The sequence below is a fragment of the Theobroma umbraticum genome, unplaced genomic scaffold (genome assembly GCF_002168275.2).
Source record: "Theobroma umbraticum cultivar Fairchild unplaced genomic scaffold, ASM216827v3 scaffold_31.0, whole genome shotgun sequence".
NCBI classification, from domain to species: domain Eukaryota; kingdom Viridiplantae; phylum Streptophyta; class Magnoliopsida; order Malvales; family Malvaceae; genus Theobroma; species Theobroma umbraticum.
Window position 1 is genome coordinate 538,473 of NW_018397283.1, and position 15,440 is coordinate 553,912.

At 36.0% G+C, this 15,440-nt stretch overlaps 2 protein-coding genes across 2 annotated transcripts; one reads left to right on the plus strand and one right to left on the minus strand.

Moving 5' to 3' along the window:
* Nucleotide 1: 1 nt before the first annotated feature.
* On the plus strand, nt 2-2,033 carry SDG35 (SET domain protein 35). Its single transcript, XM_021443883.2, is given in 7 exon segments — nt 2-1,320; nt 1,323-1,520; nt 1,523-1,560; nt 1,562-1,625; nt 1,628-1,723; nt 1,726-1,797; nt 1,800-2,033. Coding segments are annotated over 7 exon segments (1,590 nt in total). The 5' UTR covers nt 2-221; the 3' UTR covers nt 1,823-2,033.
* EMB1579 (ATP/GTP-binding protein family) lies at nt 2,021-12,875 on the minus strand. The gene is given in 27 exon segments (XM_021443881.2): nt 2,021-2,509; nt 2,614-2,676; nt 2,754-2,795; nt 2,905-3,108; nt 3,393-3,725; nt 3,806-3,880; nt 4,046-4,120; nt 4,236-4,420; nt 4,423-4,686; nt 4,689-4,862; nt 4,865-5,014; nt 5,017-5,186; nt 5,188-5,323; nt 5,447-5,477; nt 5,992-6,165; nt 6,901-6,964; nt 7,045-7,256; nt 8,419-8,536; nt 8,960-9,015; nt 9,107-9,199; nt 9,847-9,892; nt 9,998-10,681; nt 10,890-10,981; nt 11,149-11,439; nt 11,826-12,029; nt 12,457-12,543; nt 12,703-12,875. Coding segments are annotated over 26 exon segments (4,098 nt in total). The 5' UTR covers nt 12,529-12,543; nt 12,703-12,875; the 3' UTR covers nt 2,021-2,419.
* Nucleotides 12,876-15,440: the final 2,565 nt, after the last annotated feature.

A 15,440-nucleotide genomic window follows, 5' to 3' on the forward strand; every position in this document is an offset into this window, starting at 1 on the left:
TGTAATCCAGGCCCATGAAGCCACTACCAAATTTTCACTTTAAAAAAAATGAAACAATCCTGACATAGCCGTTGCTATCATCAAGCAAGAAGATCCATTCTCTTAAACTAAAGTTCAAAGTAGGATAAATGACCGAAGACCAAAAGAAGAACATGACCGTTACATAAACACCCCCAAATTTCAAAACCAGCAAGCCAGAGAAGGTAAGAGAAGAGCCAGCAATGTCCGCCGCCGAAGAGCAAATGCAGCAGCTGAGATTGAAAGCCACAGAGCTTATCCTCAGAGAAGAATGGGAAGAATCCATACAACTTTACTCTCAGTTAATCAATCTTTGCCAAGGCCAAATCTCAAAGACCAATCAAGATTCCAACCCAGACCCAGATCACCTCTCCAAGCTTCACAAATCTCTCTGCGTAGCCTTCTCGAATCGAGCTGAGGCACGGTCAAGGCTACAAGATTTCTCTGAAGCACTTCAAGACTGTGACCGAGCACTTCAGATTGAAGCTACCCATTTCAAGACTTTACTTTGCAAAGGTAAGATCTTGCTTAGTTTGAACAGATATGCCAATGCTTTGGACTGTTTCAAAGCTGCTCTTTTTGATCCCCAGGGTAATGGGAAGCTGGAAATTCTTAATGGGTATTTAGAGAAGTGTAAAAAACTTGAGTTTCAATCAAGGACAGGAACTTTTGATCTTTCTGATTGGGTTCTCAATGGGTTCCGAGGGAAGCCTCCAGAACTTGCTGAATACATTGGTCCAGTGCTGGTTAAGAGGTCTGAAACTAGTGGGCGTGGCTTGTTTGCAACAAAGAATATCGATGCTGGGACTTTGGTTCTGGTCACTAAGGCAGTTGCGATTGAAAGAGGTTTATTGGGAGGTGAAGATTCAGGAGAAAATGCACAGCTGGTTATGTGGAAGAACTTTATAGACAAAGTTAAGGAAGCTGTCACAAAATGTCAAAGAACACAGCTTTTGATTAGTATGCTATCCACAGGTGAAAACGAAGAGGGGCTTGAAGTTCCCGAACTGAGTCACTTTAAGCCTGAGGTGGAGAGCAATGGCTGTTCAAAGGAGAAGCTTGAAATGGATAAGATACTAAGCATCTTGGATGTGAATTCTCTTGTGGAAGAAGCGGTTTCAGCCAAGGTATTGGGTAAAAACAGTGATTTTTATGGTGTTGGGTTATGGATACTGGCTTCCTTCATCAACCATTCATGCAATGCTAATGCAAGGCGTTTGCATGTAGGGGACTATGTCATGGTTCATGCTTCGAGAGACATCAAGGCTGGTGAAGAGATCACGTTCATGTATTTCGACACACTTTCTCCCTTGACAAGCGTATGGAAATGTCCAAGTCATGGGGTTTTAACTGCAGGTGTAGGAGGTGCAAGTTTGAAGAAGCAGTGTGTGCCAAGCAGGAGTTAAGAGGGATTGAGATAGGCCTCGAAAAAGGGGTAGATGTTGGTGCGGCTGTTTATAGGTTGGAAGAAGGTATGAGGAAATGGGCAGTGAGGGGAAAAGAGAAGGCTTTTTGAGGGCATCGTTTTGGGCTGCATATTCGCGAGGTATATAGCTCAGATAGGTTGATGAAACGGTGGAGCAGCGCTATTCCATTAATGGAGGCCGTAAGGACAGTGTGGCAGAAGCTGTGGGAAGTAATGAGAGAGTATTGAAGGTTGTTGTTAAAGGATTGAAGAAGAACGGCGGTGGTGTGGTAGACTTTGAGAAGCTATAAAGTTGGGAAGAGGGTTCTATGGCAAAGTGGTCAAAAAACAAGCATTGAGGAATCTTCTTGAGCTTGCATTCATGATCAAAGCTATTAGCTAAATAGCTAGGGGGAGAGTTGTTCTTTTCATTTTCTGCTTTCTACTTTTTGTGTTTCTATTCTTCACCTTTTTACTTCCATAACTGCTGAGGAGAGTTAGCTTCGATGTTACTATGGTCAGCATTCATCAAAAAGGTTGATGTTACCAACATGTTTCGAATAATCTAATACAGATCCTCAGTTTGGAAAAGCAAACTTTAATTCTGGCATTCAGCTGTGTCTTTAGCATGGTATTTCACTAGCAATCTTAGCAATGACAGTACTATACAAACGTTGAACTTACAATTCATACACACAGTGTAAATCACAATGATGATCACTGGTCATAGTGAGCAATATGGTTTTCCGAAAGCAGTAAAATTAGACCAAAACAGAGGTGGGGCTTGAGCAACTTAGCAGGCAATCTCTTCTATAAGTGATTAGCACAACTATTTATTTTTTTGATTCAAAGAAAAACTGGCTCTTAATAATTCGACAGCAGAAGCTAAAACCTTGTATTCAACCATCTGTGACTCTACTCCTATGAATCATTCCTCTCAAGGGCCATCAGATGCAGAACAGATTAAAACAGATCATCAGACCCAAAAAGGTCTCCTCATATGTCAGATATACGAACTAGCTTATTGTAAAGAATGTGATCATCCCTTCCTGTGTTGCTCTCTAATAATGCACTTTGGACAAGTTCCTGATGCAGGAAACGAAAACCATCATTAACTGTAAAGCAAGACTACTACGTAAAAGCAGAATTATGACAAGCAACAACAAAAAGAATTTGTAGAATCATCTTACTTTGACATCCCTGTGGGAGAGAAACTTCCCCAAGCTGTGAATAATCAACCTCATATCTTCAACCTGTAAAAAATAAATAAATTATCAATACCACTAGCATGCGAGAACATACCCAAATAAGTAAAAGATTTTGGTCTCACCCTAATGTAGCCAATTCGATTCCGATCAAAAAACCTAAAAGCCTATTAAAAAGAAGACTTGTATTAATGAGGGAAGAAAGAAAATCTGAATTGCACACTCAAACAAGGAAAGATCTGAGGCAAGGGAAATGAAAGGTGAATTGGAAAATACCTGCAACAAATCCTTATCCACAGCCAGCTCCTTATTCCTTGGATCAACTTTCAGCTCCCTCTTCGCAGACATATCTCCCTCGGGCCCAGGCTCTGTACTAGCAGCTTTTGTGGTCATTTCCTCCTTGATAGATGCCCTTGCTTCATCTTTCTCAGCCTCCTCTTGAGGTTTAGCATCTGTATCTGTCTTCTCTTCTTCATTTTTCTTCAAAGATGAAATTACGATCTTTCATAAACAAGGATAAATAACAGCACTAACCATATGAAAATGAATTTGCCAAATCAAATCACCATAACTCAGTCCAGGTGTAAAAATGGATGCTTATCATAATGTAAATAATAATAGTACAGACAACATGATTGAAATTCAATCCAGTAACAAAACCAACTGCACAAAAGTTATTAGGATGCATCCAAAAACCAAGTAGTGAAAATAATTTTTGACAAAAACCATTTGAGTTTCCCTGTTTTAAAAAGAAAGAAGCCTACCTCTTTAGAGGAATTGGGTTGTGGACTTGCATCATCCATTGCATCATATTCTTCAGGATCTTCCTCCGGATCTTCGTCATCTATTTCATCTTTTGTCTGTGGCTCATCAACATGATCAGCAGTAGTTTCTTCCTTGGTCACAATTACTTCATCCTCTTGCAGAGCTTGCTGAGCTGCACTTGATGTGTCTGATTTAGTAGATTCATTGTTCACAGAGAGCTCATTTGTTTTCAATCTTTTTGTTGGTGACTTTTTATCGGTTTCCTTCTCATGGGTTTCTTCCTGTTGCCTCTTACGCTGATTTCTTTTTGTCATAAATCTTACACGCAGTTTCTACACATTGAAAACAATGTTAGTGAAAATTCTTATGAAAGAAATTTAAGTAAAATAAGCAAAAATCATCACAAACCAACCTGAAGAAATGTTAATATACGGCAACCCATTTGATACTGAAGCATTTCATACAGTGCCTCCGCAAATAATGAAAGCTGCAAAAATGGAATATAATTGGTGTAAATGAAAAAAATAAAAAGAATAAAACACCAAAATTGCTTCAGATAACATGAAGTTATAAATGAAAATATATGGGGTAGCAAAATTTTTAAAAAAAAATTGTAGCTATTAAGGCAGAAAGATAACAAGACAAAAGAAACCTCAAACGTTGATTCTTCAATGTCCTTGTCAGTATAATCCAAAAGTGAATCCAGTGAAAGCGACAAAGATCGCAACTGCAGCATTAGAACGCATAATTAGACAACTAATAGCAAGGGATATTAGAAGTTTGTCCATAAAGAACTTTTCCTTCACTATAGAAAGCCAGTGTATAAGATATGATTAACTTACTTTAGAATCCTTGCTCCATTTTGTTTGTAGAATCAACCCAGGATGCCTTGGAGGAGGTTCCTCAGACTTCCTCTTGTCTTTGGATTCTCTGTTAGGATTGCTTCGGGATTCATCTTTACTATCTTTGTCCTCTTTCTCATCTTTTGACTTTTCCGCTTCTTTCAATTTTCCCCTCTTGTCATCATGATATCTTTTGTGATAACCTTTCGCTTGTCATTCAGACACTCCACATTAGTCACCTTTTCATCCTTATTCTCCTTCTCAGCCTTGATTTCTGATTTACTTGAACATGCAGCATTGCCTTGTTTCTCTGAACCTGCTTGCTTCCCCATATTTGAGGTGTCACTTCCAGCTTGAACCACTTCTTTGTCATCCCTATCATCATCTTCCTTAGTTTCAGCTACTTCATTATTAGCTTGTGTAGCAGGTAACTTTCTTAGGCACCCTCTTAAATTTTCTTCTTTACAGTTGTCTTCACACTGGCATTTTGTACAGCTGCAGCACTGCTGGCATCTGAATTATCCTTTGGTTTATCTTCAGAGCACCCTGTTTCCTTCTCCACTTTTGCCTCAAGGGGAACACCATTATCTTCACTCCGATCAGTTTTCCCAGCTGCCTCCTTTTTGCAATCTTTTTCCGTACAAAAGTTTTAACCCCAGCACGATCAGCAGAAGATTCTTCCTTTTGACTGGCAATCTCTGATTTAGCATTCTGCTCTCCAACATCTTCATCAACCTTGTCACTTTGTTTACTAGCAGTATTCACTTCGGCAGCTGTCTATTAGCAACCTTCTGTTTGACAATCCTCTTTATAATTTTCTTCTTCACAGATTTCACAGCACTCGTCTTAGCACCAGCAGCTTCGTCCTGTTCCTTTTTCTCAGGACCTCCTCCCACTGCTGTTTCACTGCCATCTTTTACCTCAACTTTATTTTCACCCCCACTAACCTTTCTTAGCTGCATCTCCTTCAATAGAGTTGCCATCTTTCTCCTTTTTGTTAGCAACTACTCCGTGACTAGAGGACACGGACTGACTCCTTTTTTCTGGTTTGCCTCTCTCAGTGTGTTTTGCAGAATCTGTTTCCTTGTCTAGCCAAATAAATGAAAAATTAAAGGGGAAGAAGCTCAGATCCAATTTCATAATTGATCATGTCCATACAAAATATTTGAGCAAATCAATAAGATGATGTAATTTGTAAAAACTCAATTCACCTTTTGATCCTTCCTTCCTCTCCTTAGATTTCTGAAAGAAAACAAATTCACCATTAGTAAAGTGGGCAACATATCCACTGGTCCTTATTTTATTACACAAAAGAAAATTTAGGGAAGGAAAATTGAAAAACCAAGGGTCAGCCATATATCCATCATAACTCAAAAATTGATATCAAGTGTTTGGGCATTGATTGCACAGAATGCTCCAAGCCATTGTCTGTCCAAAATCTTTAGAAACTTGATTTACTGGTCGTGATGACATTCAGCATGCATGACAGGCATTTAATTAAAACATAATCCACAGCAATTTTGGCATGTTGGATTCTAGTAGCACTTCCAGTCTGTTCTTCTTCTTCTTCTTGTGTGTGTGTGTGGGGTGGGGGAGTTGTCAATGTGTCTGCTTGTAAATGTGCACACTTTACATGCATAAACTATGCATATGCATCTTCTTAATACAGCTTATGCAAGTACATAGGCATTTACTTGGATAAAACTGAGCATAAGGAAACCTAACAGAAAAGGCAGGGAAAAAAAGAGAATAATACCTCCCTTTTCAAGGAAAGCTGGCGCTCTCTTTCAGAAACAGCTTTCCTATGAGCTAGCCATTGGGCTTGCCATGCATCAAATGAAGGGAGGCATTCAGATAAATCTGGAACAAACAGCACAGTGACCTCTTTATGGCTAAACAGTCCATCCTTGCCAACTCTATCATAATGTATCTGCAAATAACAAAAAGAGCTTAAAGCTAGCTTCTTGACATCAAGAAACAAAATTCTAACTTTAGAAACTGTAAGAAGAAAAATCAATAAAACTACTAAGCTCATCCAATAGAGAATGTGATGATAAATGTTTGCCACCTGGCTAAACTGCCAGTCACAACAAGATGAGGTTTGCACATTTCTACATTATCTGCTTACTGAATTTTAGAATATTCCCTCTGTTCCAGCCATCATATTACCCGCATATAGTCACCGATATTAATATATACTAGACCCTAAACAGTATCTTCAAGTGCTCAAGCCACCTTTCCCTTTCTTTCCTTTTAAAGGCCTATGGAATCAAGATCTTCAGAAATAAAACACAAAAGGATTACAGCAAGCGATCTATGTAAAATAATTTCAAGATGAAAACCACCAAAAGATAACCATCCTTGATGGTCATGTTTGTCTGGTCTACTCAATAACCAAAAATAAGAAATACATAAACCAATAAAAGTATAGATCATGGCTGCTGAGAAATAACGATTAAATTGGATTTTAAGTTCAATAGAATCAACATCTTTTACAACTTAGCCTGAGATAGAATCAAAAAAAAAAAAAAAGAAGAAGGATCCTCCAGAATAATTTTGAATAAAAAGATTCAAACATAAAGCAGAAATTTTTATCAGTAGAATTGCAGCTTCTGAGCAATACCACAGAAGGTTTTTTGGAGACAACTAAAACAAATAATAATACCTCAAGGAAACGATTCCAGTGCTGACAGTTCTGCAAATCAAGATTGGCTACATCCTTTCCATACCTGTTCAAGTAAAATAACTCCCCATTTGAAAAATGAATCAAGTGATACATAGCATACTACTACTAGCAGACAGGACAAACCTAAGGGCTGTTCGAATGAGAGAGGACTCATCATCAGTAGGATTGCTGCCATCAGCAGAAACCCAAGGTCCACCAATTGCCATGAAGGAATGATCCTTTTTAAGAACAGCAAACCTTAGAATATTGCAAATATGCAGCATGCGATCATCAGGGATTTTTCCAGATGAAAGCTCTTCCAAAGCACTCCTGCTTAATCCACTCATCAAAATCAACTGAATGAAAGAAATGAACATACATTACTCAAGCACGATTAAAATTAACTTTGGTCGGAATCTTCAATATTCCTATCAGAGAAAGCCAAAGAGACAAACAAGTGAGAGAGCTTAAATCACACATGAATTATTACAAATGAATTGTACAAAGGAAACTTCAAAGCAGTCAAATGAATCATACAAAGGATTGGAAACTTCAAAGATCGACCACAGCATAGCTCATGCTTCTACAGCTTTTATCTACTATTAGCCAAATAAAAGCAGAATATGATACAATAAACTTTGAAAACAAGACAGAATTTTCTTCCTTGGAAAGTTTCAACTTAAACAAAATGCCCTGAACTTCTTTTCAGTACTCCAGCATGTTAATATAAGTTTCATAAGAAATTAACAAAATAAGTGCAAGACTACCATATCTCATCCTTTAGTGTCTTGACCAACATATACCCCTGAAGGTTTTTTGGTTAATCATAGCGGTAAATAGATAACAAAATATAAAAGAAAACTGTTAGGACACTGAATTCTATGTAGAGTCTTCTAGATCAAACAAACAAGAAAACACCTTCCGCAGGCACTTGCCAACATAAGGAACAACACAGAAGTGTGAGATTAGTCATGAGGCCAGTTCAACCAAAAGAGTAGAGCTATAAAGTGTGCACTGCCTGGAAAAAAAGTCCTCAATTGTCATCCAAACCAGAAAAAACTGTGGTAGAGCAAGCAAGAGAGAAAGGGAGAGAGAGAGAGAGAATTGATGTCAGTTCAATCCAGTGAGTGAATTTATAAGACAAGTACTACCTGCCCGATACAGTCCTGCAGATGTCCCATATAAAACGAAGGGGATAGGTGGAGGCAGGGAGAGACAGGGCCCATTCAAAATAACCCATGATTTCAATGAAGTTTTGCTCCCAACCACTAGTGCAATAGAAACTCCATAATGCCAAAGCACACATTCAAAGCTTAAATGCTTTAATCAGAAAGAACTCAATTCTACATTATTCAGATATTCTGTTCTGATGACTAAAAATAAACCCCATGATGCAGAAAAAATGAAATAACCAATTCATATTTGATGAAAACTTGCTTCCTCAGAAAAGGATAGAAGTATGATAGATAAAAAAGCTATAGTTTCTGTTATCAGATGCTACATTTATAAATGACCAACCTTTGCATTCCACACTGTACTTCCTTGTTCAGACTTTTCAGGTTCAACAGGCAAAAGCTTGCTGGAAATTTCTTCTGATTCAGCTGAACAAGCTTCTTCAACAAAATCATGCTCAAAGCTGCTCCACTCAACACAAACCATACTATTACAATTCCATAAAAATATAAGATGCCATATCATTTAGATGGTCAAAGTAAGTTAGCGAGGGTGAAATAAGGGGAGGAAATGAAAACAGCGATTGAAGTTGATTAGGATCCCACAACTACTTAAGTTTGAATGACTAATTTTTGTCTCAATTATTTTGTTATTCCCCAGGGAAAAGACCAAGCATCATGACAAACAATTCATTAGCACTTTCACTTCCTCAAAATATAGTTAATTAATTAATATAACAGTTCATAGAAACAATTAAGATATCTAAAACCATGATGGGAAGACCACTTTAGTCTTTAGCCAATAAATAGACAACAAACCAAGAAGTTCAATGCTAGTTGAGATGTCCAAAAGCTACTCGAGTAACAAAGTGATCCACGAAGGATACCTGACAGGAGTATGCATAGAGAGCTTAAGGTTCTCCTTTGGCCAGTTTATAACAACCTACAGCAGTTGAAGATGTTAGCTGGAAGCAAATACCTAAAAATACAAATTTAACACATCACTGAATTTTGAGAGAGAGAGAAAGAAAGACCTTTGAAAATTCAGGAGGTACAAAAAGTCTGGGATATCGCTTATCAATTGACAGATAATCTCTCTCTACATCTACCAAGGTGGTTGAATATACCTGCAAGTAAGCAGAATATATTGCTTGAAGGATTAATAACATTCCAAATGACATGCATATTCAGAAAATACATATCCATGTTACAGGAAAATATACTGAACAAGTTTTCCAACTCAGGAAAGTTGGATAAGTTCTCTAAAGTAGAGGTAAGCTTCATCAATTGGAAGAACTAGAAGTTGTAGCGAACCACCACAGCTTAGAGCAGTTTGCATATATAAATCCAGGGAGCTCTGAAAGTTTTGAAATAGACTCTATGAATGTAAAACATGGTTTAACCAATGAGGAAAAATACGAAAGGGTGAGGGCAAGGAAAACATCCAAGGAGACGAGGAGTGAAGTAGCTAATTGAAACCAGTCAAAATAAAATATTAGAAAAGGTGCCCCAAGAACCAAGGATCAAACCTAGGGTCAAATAAGTAGGCAACGGCTTATACGCATATGAAGAATTATCTAGATTGTGGAAACAATGGCAACTAGCCCTGCGCACCATGAGCCAAAGACCAACAGGAAGCAACAAAAACTGAAGGCCCAAGTCAAGAGTGAAAACAAGAAGAATTTAGATACAAATCAGATTCCAAAAGGAAAAAAGCAAATTCTTGAAGAAGTTCAAATTATCTTCGAATGGGGAGCTCTTGCTGTCCTTTTACCTTGCAGACATATTCTCTCCTTTTTTCCTTAACAGGTGAGAGACGCCTTCAGCAATACAGAACACCAAGTTAGTTACGAAGACTGTGAGAAACACAAGGAGCTAAACATTCAGAACTAGAGCAGGATGGAATGTAAAACATCAAGATCCACCTATGCGAAGCTTCACGACGTGGGGAGTCTCGCCTCAAAGGTCGAGCCTCTTTTGTCAAAGAGGGACCACGGTGGTCCCTAGAAACTCTTGGTGGAGTTCTTTCATGCGTAACTTCAAGTGCACGCTTGCGCTCTCGTTCTCTCTCCTTCTCCCGCTCTCTCTCCTTCTCCCGTCGCTCCAAGATGCGCAAACGTTCGCGTTCTCTTTCTCGTTCTCGTTCTCGTAGTCGTTCTCGTTCCCGCTCCCTTTCCCTCTCTCTGTCTTTCTCTCTTTCACGCAAATGCTCCCGACGACGCTCCTCCACTCTCATCTCAAACTCCCTAAGATAACCAGCCCTCTCATCCTTGCGTTCATCAATCCTAGGATGACCACTGCGTGACAATGCACTACTCGGATATTCAGACTCAAGGGATGCAACATGAAGCCCCTTTGTTCCATAATCCCTACCAGGTGGTAGGCTCACTCCATAACCAGGATTTGCAGAATTAGGTGGATACATGAGATCATCCACATTTCTCCTTGGAGCTGCCCCTAATATCGATGGAGGTTGTCCACCATAAGAAGAAGAAGAACTAAGCAATGATAAACTGCGGGGATCAGCATCTATTCTTCCTCCATAAGGCATAAGATCTTGGGTGGAATGACGACTAGCAGCACTCCTTGCTGCAAGATAATCAGCTTGTCTGCCAGAAATGGGTTGCTACTCAGTGCAGTAAGCAATATATTACCATCTAACAAGCAGTCAACAGACTATCACCATGAAGGATGAGAAGGTTGACCTTGGCCATATACTTACGAGGGAATGAGTATAAGTGAAGAAGGGTAGCTATGACGCACAAACCATCCTCAATTGAAAATTGTTCATTAAATATTTCATCAATATAAAAATACCTTGAACCACCTTCATGAGGAGCTGATTGAGCTTTGAGCAATTGTTCTTGTCGAAGCAAGACAGCTTGATCAAGACGATCATATATCTCGGGCTGTTGAGCAATATAGTAAAAATTAAAGATCACCACCAAATGAGAGAACAAGAAATAAAAGTACAAGATGGTCAAGGCTGGAGCAGATTTATATTCAGAACATGAAAAAAAAAACACAATAAAAGTAAACAGAAGCTAATAAAAGAAACATCATGAAATTGCTAGACCTGATGCTGATGACCATAAATAGCAGAATCAGCATATCTTCCACTTGACTCACTTGGCAAGTCCCTCCCCAAATAACCACCCTGCCGTTCTCCATATTGTCTTCTCTCCACTGTAGGGTAGTCAGGAATCTTCTCTGCATACAGTTGATCACCTTTGTGATTATAACTGTGACTTGATGATGAAACATAGTCAGTAGATGCAAATTTTGGTGAATCTGGCATAGATGAGGCATAAGCACTACGAGCTTCCAAAGCTGATGGTCCAGCCCCTTTGGAACTTATTGCAGGAACCTAGTACATATAAAATTCATCAAATCCAAAATTCAATCAACAAATGTAAATAATATTCTTCATTACCAAATTAATCAACAAATGTAAATGATATTGTCCATAACCAAATTCCAATTAACACACAGAGTGGCGCATGTTCATCTAAAATTACAGACTAATATCACCTTAGAACCGACTAATAATATACCTTAATGAGAAACAGGCCATCATGATTGACTATCGGATGCTAAGAGAGCGAGAATGAAAAGCAGCACAAAATTAATGAAACTGACCAGGATTCACAAATATCTACAATAAGGCTTAAAGAGAAAGGATAATTCAAAGCACGATGAAATATATGAATTACCAAAACAAACACATAGGAAAACAGACCAAATTCCACTGACCTGCTGAGCAGCACTCAAAGCAGCTGTGCCATATATGGAGCTATACTGCCCCCCATAATGAGCTGATACTGAAGGAAGGGCTCTGTACCCACCAACATCTGCTTCTTGAGAACTACCTAGAATTGATGAATGCCGGGAAGCCAAGGACATTTGAGCTCCCCCATCAGGTCCTCCAACTGAACTCCCAGAATAACCAGCCCCCAACTACAAAATTTACCAAAAAGCGAAAAAAAAAAATTGAAACAAAACCAGACCCACTATAACTCTTTAATTATAAAACATACATGGCATGTTATTGTCAGGGAAAATAGAAAATCCCCGGAATTCGGATGCAATGCCACAGCAACAATTTATTTTGAAATAATTATTCAGTCATATTAAACATTTGTTTGCTCAGCAACAATAAAGATTTTGAAACAATTATTTAAAACAAAAAGGTCACAAGTCACAGCAACATCAAAGCAAGTACAATTGAGCTGTTTTTCTCACAAACCCAATCACGCTAACTGCACAAAACATCTTATAATCAGAGCATTCAATCCCATTATAATTTCATACAAAAACAATGAGCTCGAAAACAGAAAGACCTAGCATCTTTAACGCTAACATTGTGGGAAAAAAGAAGACTCACATTTTGTGCATATCCAGATTGACCTCCGTAGGTTTGCTGCCCGTAGGCATTCGTCCCTCTTGACGAATACATTAAATTAAATTAAACCTGAATTAAACAACAAATAATACAATGCTAATCAACCAAACAAATATAACCCATTCTTTCTTTTCTAGAAACAAAAAGAACAGAAACAAACCATGGGTTCTTTTCTACGCAAATCGTTTAATTACCAAAAATAAATAAAACCCATAATGGAGAAGATACCTAGGTAATTACTGATAAGACAGGGACAGACGGAAACGTGAAATTTCTGAAAAAAAAATGATAAACCCTAATGCATGTGTGGGTACGAACAGAGAAATAAAGGGGCGGGCGACTTTGAGGATGACTTGAAACTGGACTTAATATATACTCAGAAGCCAGAGAGAGGTTTAGCACCAATTTCTTGCTTTGGTTTCATCGGCTCAATTCCATGCACCTCATTGTCTTTACGGCGGGCTCAGAAAAAACACCGGAGGGTGAATCAATCTCAGCCCGATATCGTCTCGCTGGGCTTTCGTGGACGCCAATCAGCTCATTTGGTTTGGGCTCTCATGGCTCTGAGCCCGAATCAGAGACGATAATAAAAGGCCGCTGCATAACCATTGAGAGTGGGTTATGTCATAAGGTTTGTCTTTCACGTTCCGTTCGGTAATCGACAATTAATTTATTTTTAAAATTTTAGAAAAAAAAATATTTTATTAAAAGTTTAATATTTTTTATTATTTTAATAAAATTAAAAAAAATTATTATTCAAATAAATTAAGGAGATTGTCATAGACAAGTATAACAAAATTTTCTTGAATCAACCAATTTAAATATGTTTATTTGAAAATATTTTACATTTACTTTTATATTGCTTTCTTCTTTTTATTTTTTAACTGAGAGCACTACATCTCAAACATAGAATCTTCCCCTAATATTGATTTTTTAATAATTTATAATTCATATTATTGCTAAGTAAAATAGGTAAAAATTAACACCTTAAAAGGTGCTGTGCCACTCATAATATAATATAGAGATGTGTCTCTCTCTCATGTAAAGATGCAACTCTCTCTATTCACACAAGTTCATACTTTAAAATTCACATTGCTAACTAAATTTCCAGTCATTCATTCAAGATATAGTCATAACTTGGGCTAGGGATATAAACAAGTTGAATATTATACAAGTATTTGTAAGACATAAAGTTTGAATACTTTATGTTTGGTTATGGAATAAATTTGGGTAAGATTTAATACTTGACTTTGATTCGAGTATTACCTATAAAATATCTTAAATTCGAACTTGATTACACGCATACGTGCATACACACTTATACATATATATTAATATTATATATAATCTTTCGAAAGTTTATAATTTATGAAATTCTATCCTATATCCTTTTTATTTTCAATACAACCTTTACCGTATTAATCAATTTTTTTTGTAAACTAATAAATATAAATTAATTTTTTTATCTGATTTTTAATTATTTAAGTTGTTGTTTGAATTATTTAATCAGATATTTAACGGATTTGGGTAATTAGTAAATAGTCTTATATTTTTAAGAGATTTTAGATAATGTTTTGCGATTTTATTTGAGCTTTAGTGTTTGTTTGGTTACATTTTTATTAGTTTATCTATCTCTTAAAAGTAGAAATCAAGCCAAACAAAATGTTAGAGTTTTTGAGATGGATTACTCGTTAAGTGTCTTTGTCAATCTCCTTTTTTTTCATCTTTCTTAAACCAAAAATTAGTGTGCATGATCTAATTATGGGTGAATAAAATCAGACTAGACTAATTACCCATAAAATTAAATGTGATTTGGGTAAATCAATTCAGTCTAATTGATCAATTGAGTCAATTGATCTAAAATGATTTGTTCAATTGATTTTTAGTCAATTCTCGATTTTAAAAATTTTAGACCAAGTCAACTAAAAAACCAAACTAATATATATGTAATATTATATATATTATTTTTAAATTTATAGTAATATAATATACATTTAATTTTTTCACTTCTTCATTTTTATTTTTTCAATTTTTATTTCTTTATTTCTTTTAGTTCTTTTTTTGTATATGCATTTTAAAGATGTCAAAGATTGAGATTATAGATTCCATTTCTATTGTTGACAATTAATGAGTAAAGAGGCTAGAAATGTGTTCTTCACACTTCAATTGAGATAAATAATAAATTTTATTACTTTTTACATAATTTTTCATTTTTAATCTTCTTTTACTTTGTTTTAAAAAATTATACTAATTGTATTTTTCATTTTCTTTCAATTGTTAGATAGCCTATATGGGTGAATGTAAAGAACCAAGTCATAGAAGAGATTTAAGTTGATAATTTGTGATGGTTAATAGTTTTGTTTTAGATAGTTTTATTTTGTGGATATTAATTCTATTGTATTTGACATTTTGTTATGTTGAATCTTAAATGTTCATTTAATAACTTATGTAAAAAAAATAATTATATTAGTGAACAAATAAATGTTATTTTTTTTACATTTAAATTATTTATATATTTTATAATTATGGATAAAATTTATAAATTTTAATATTGTAATTTACAAAAAAAAGTGATAAAATTTTAGTCTATTGGATCAAAATCGAATCAATTCAATGTTTGGTTAATTTGATCTTTTTTCATATTTGATCAGTTTTGATCGATTTTTTAAAAATATTAGATCCATTTGATCTTTAGTTATGGTAAACTAAAATTTCTAATTACTCACCCTTACATGTAATTCTTTTTATAATCTAAATCTCTTTGACGGGACCACAAAATTAAATTCAATATATAAAATAAAATATTAAATTTAAATATTAAATACATGACGTTATCAAACATCATGATAATAAAAATTTTTAAAATTATTCGTGATTAATATTACGTGGATTGATATCTATCTTTTATGAAAAAATAAATTATTATTATTTAAAAAAAATTAAAATTCGAAAGTCAAATTTCGATT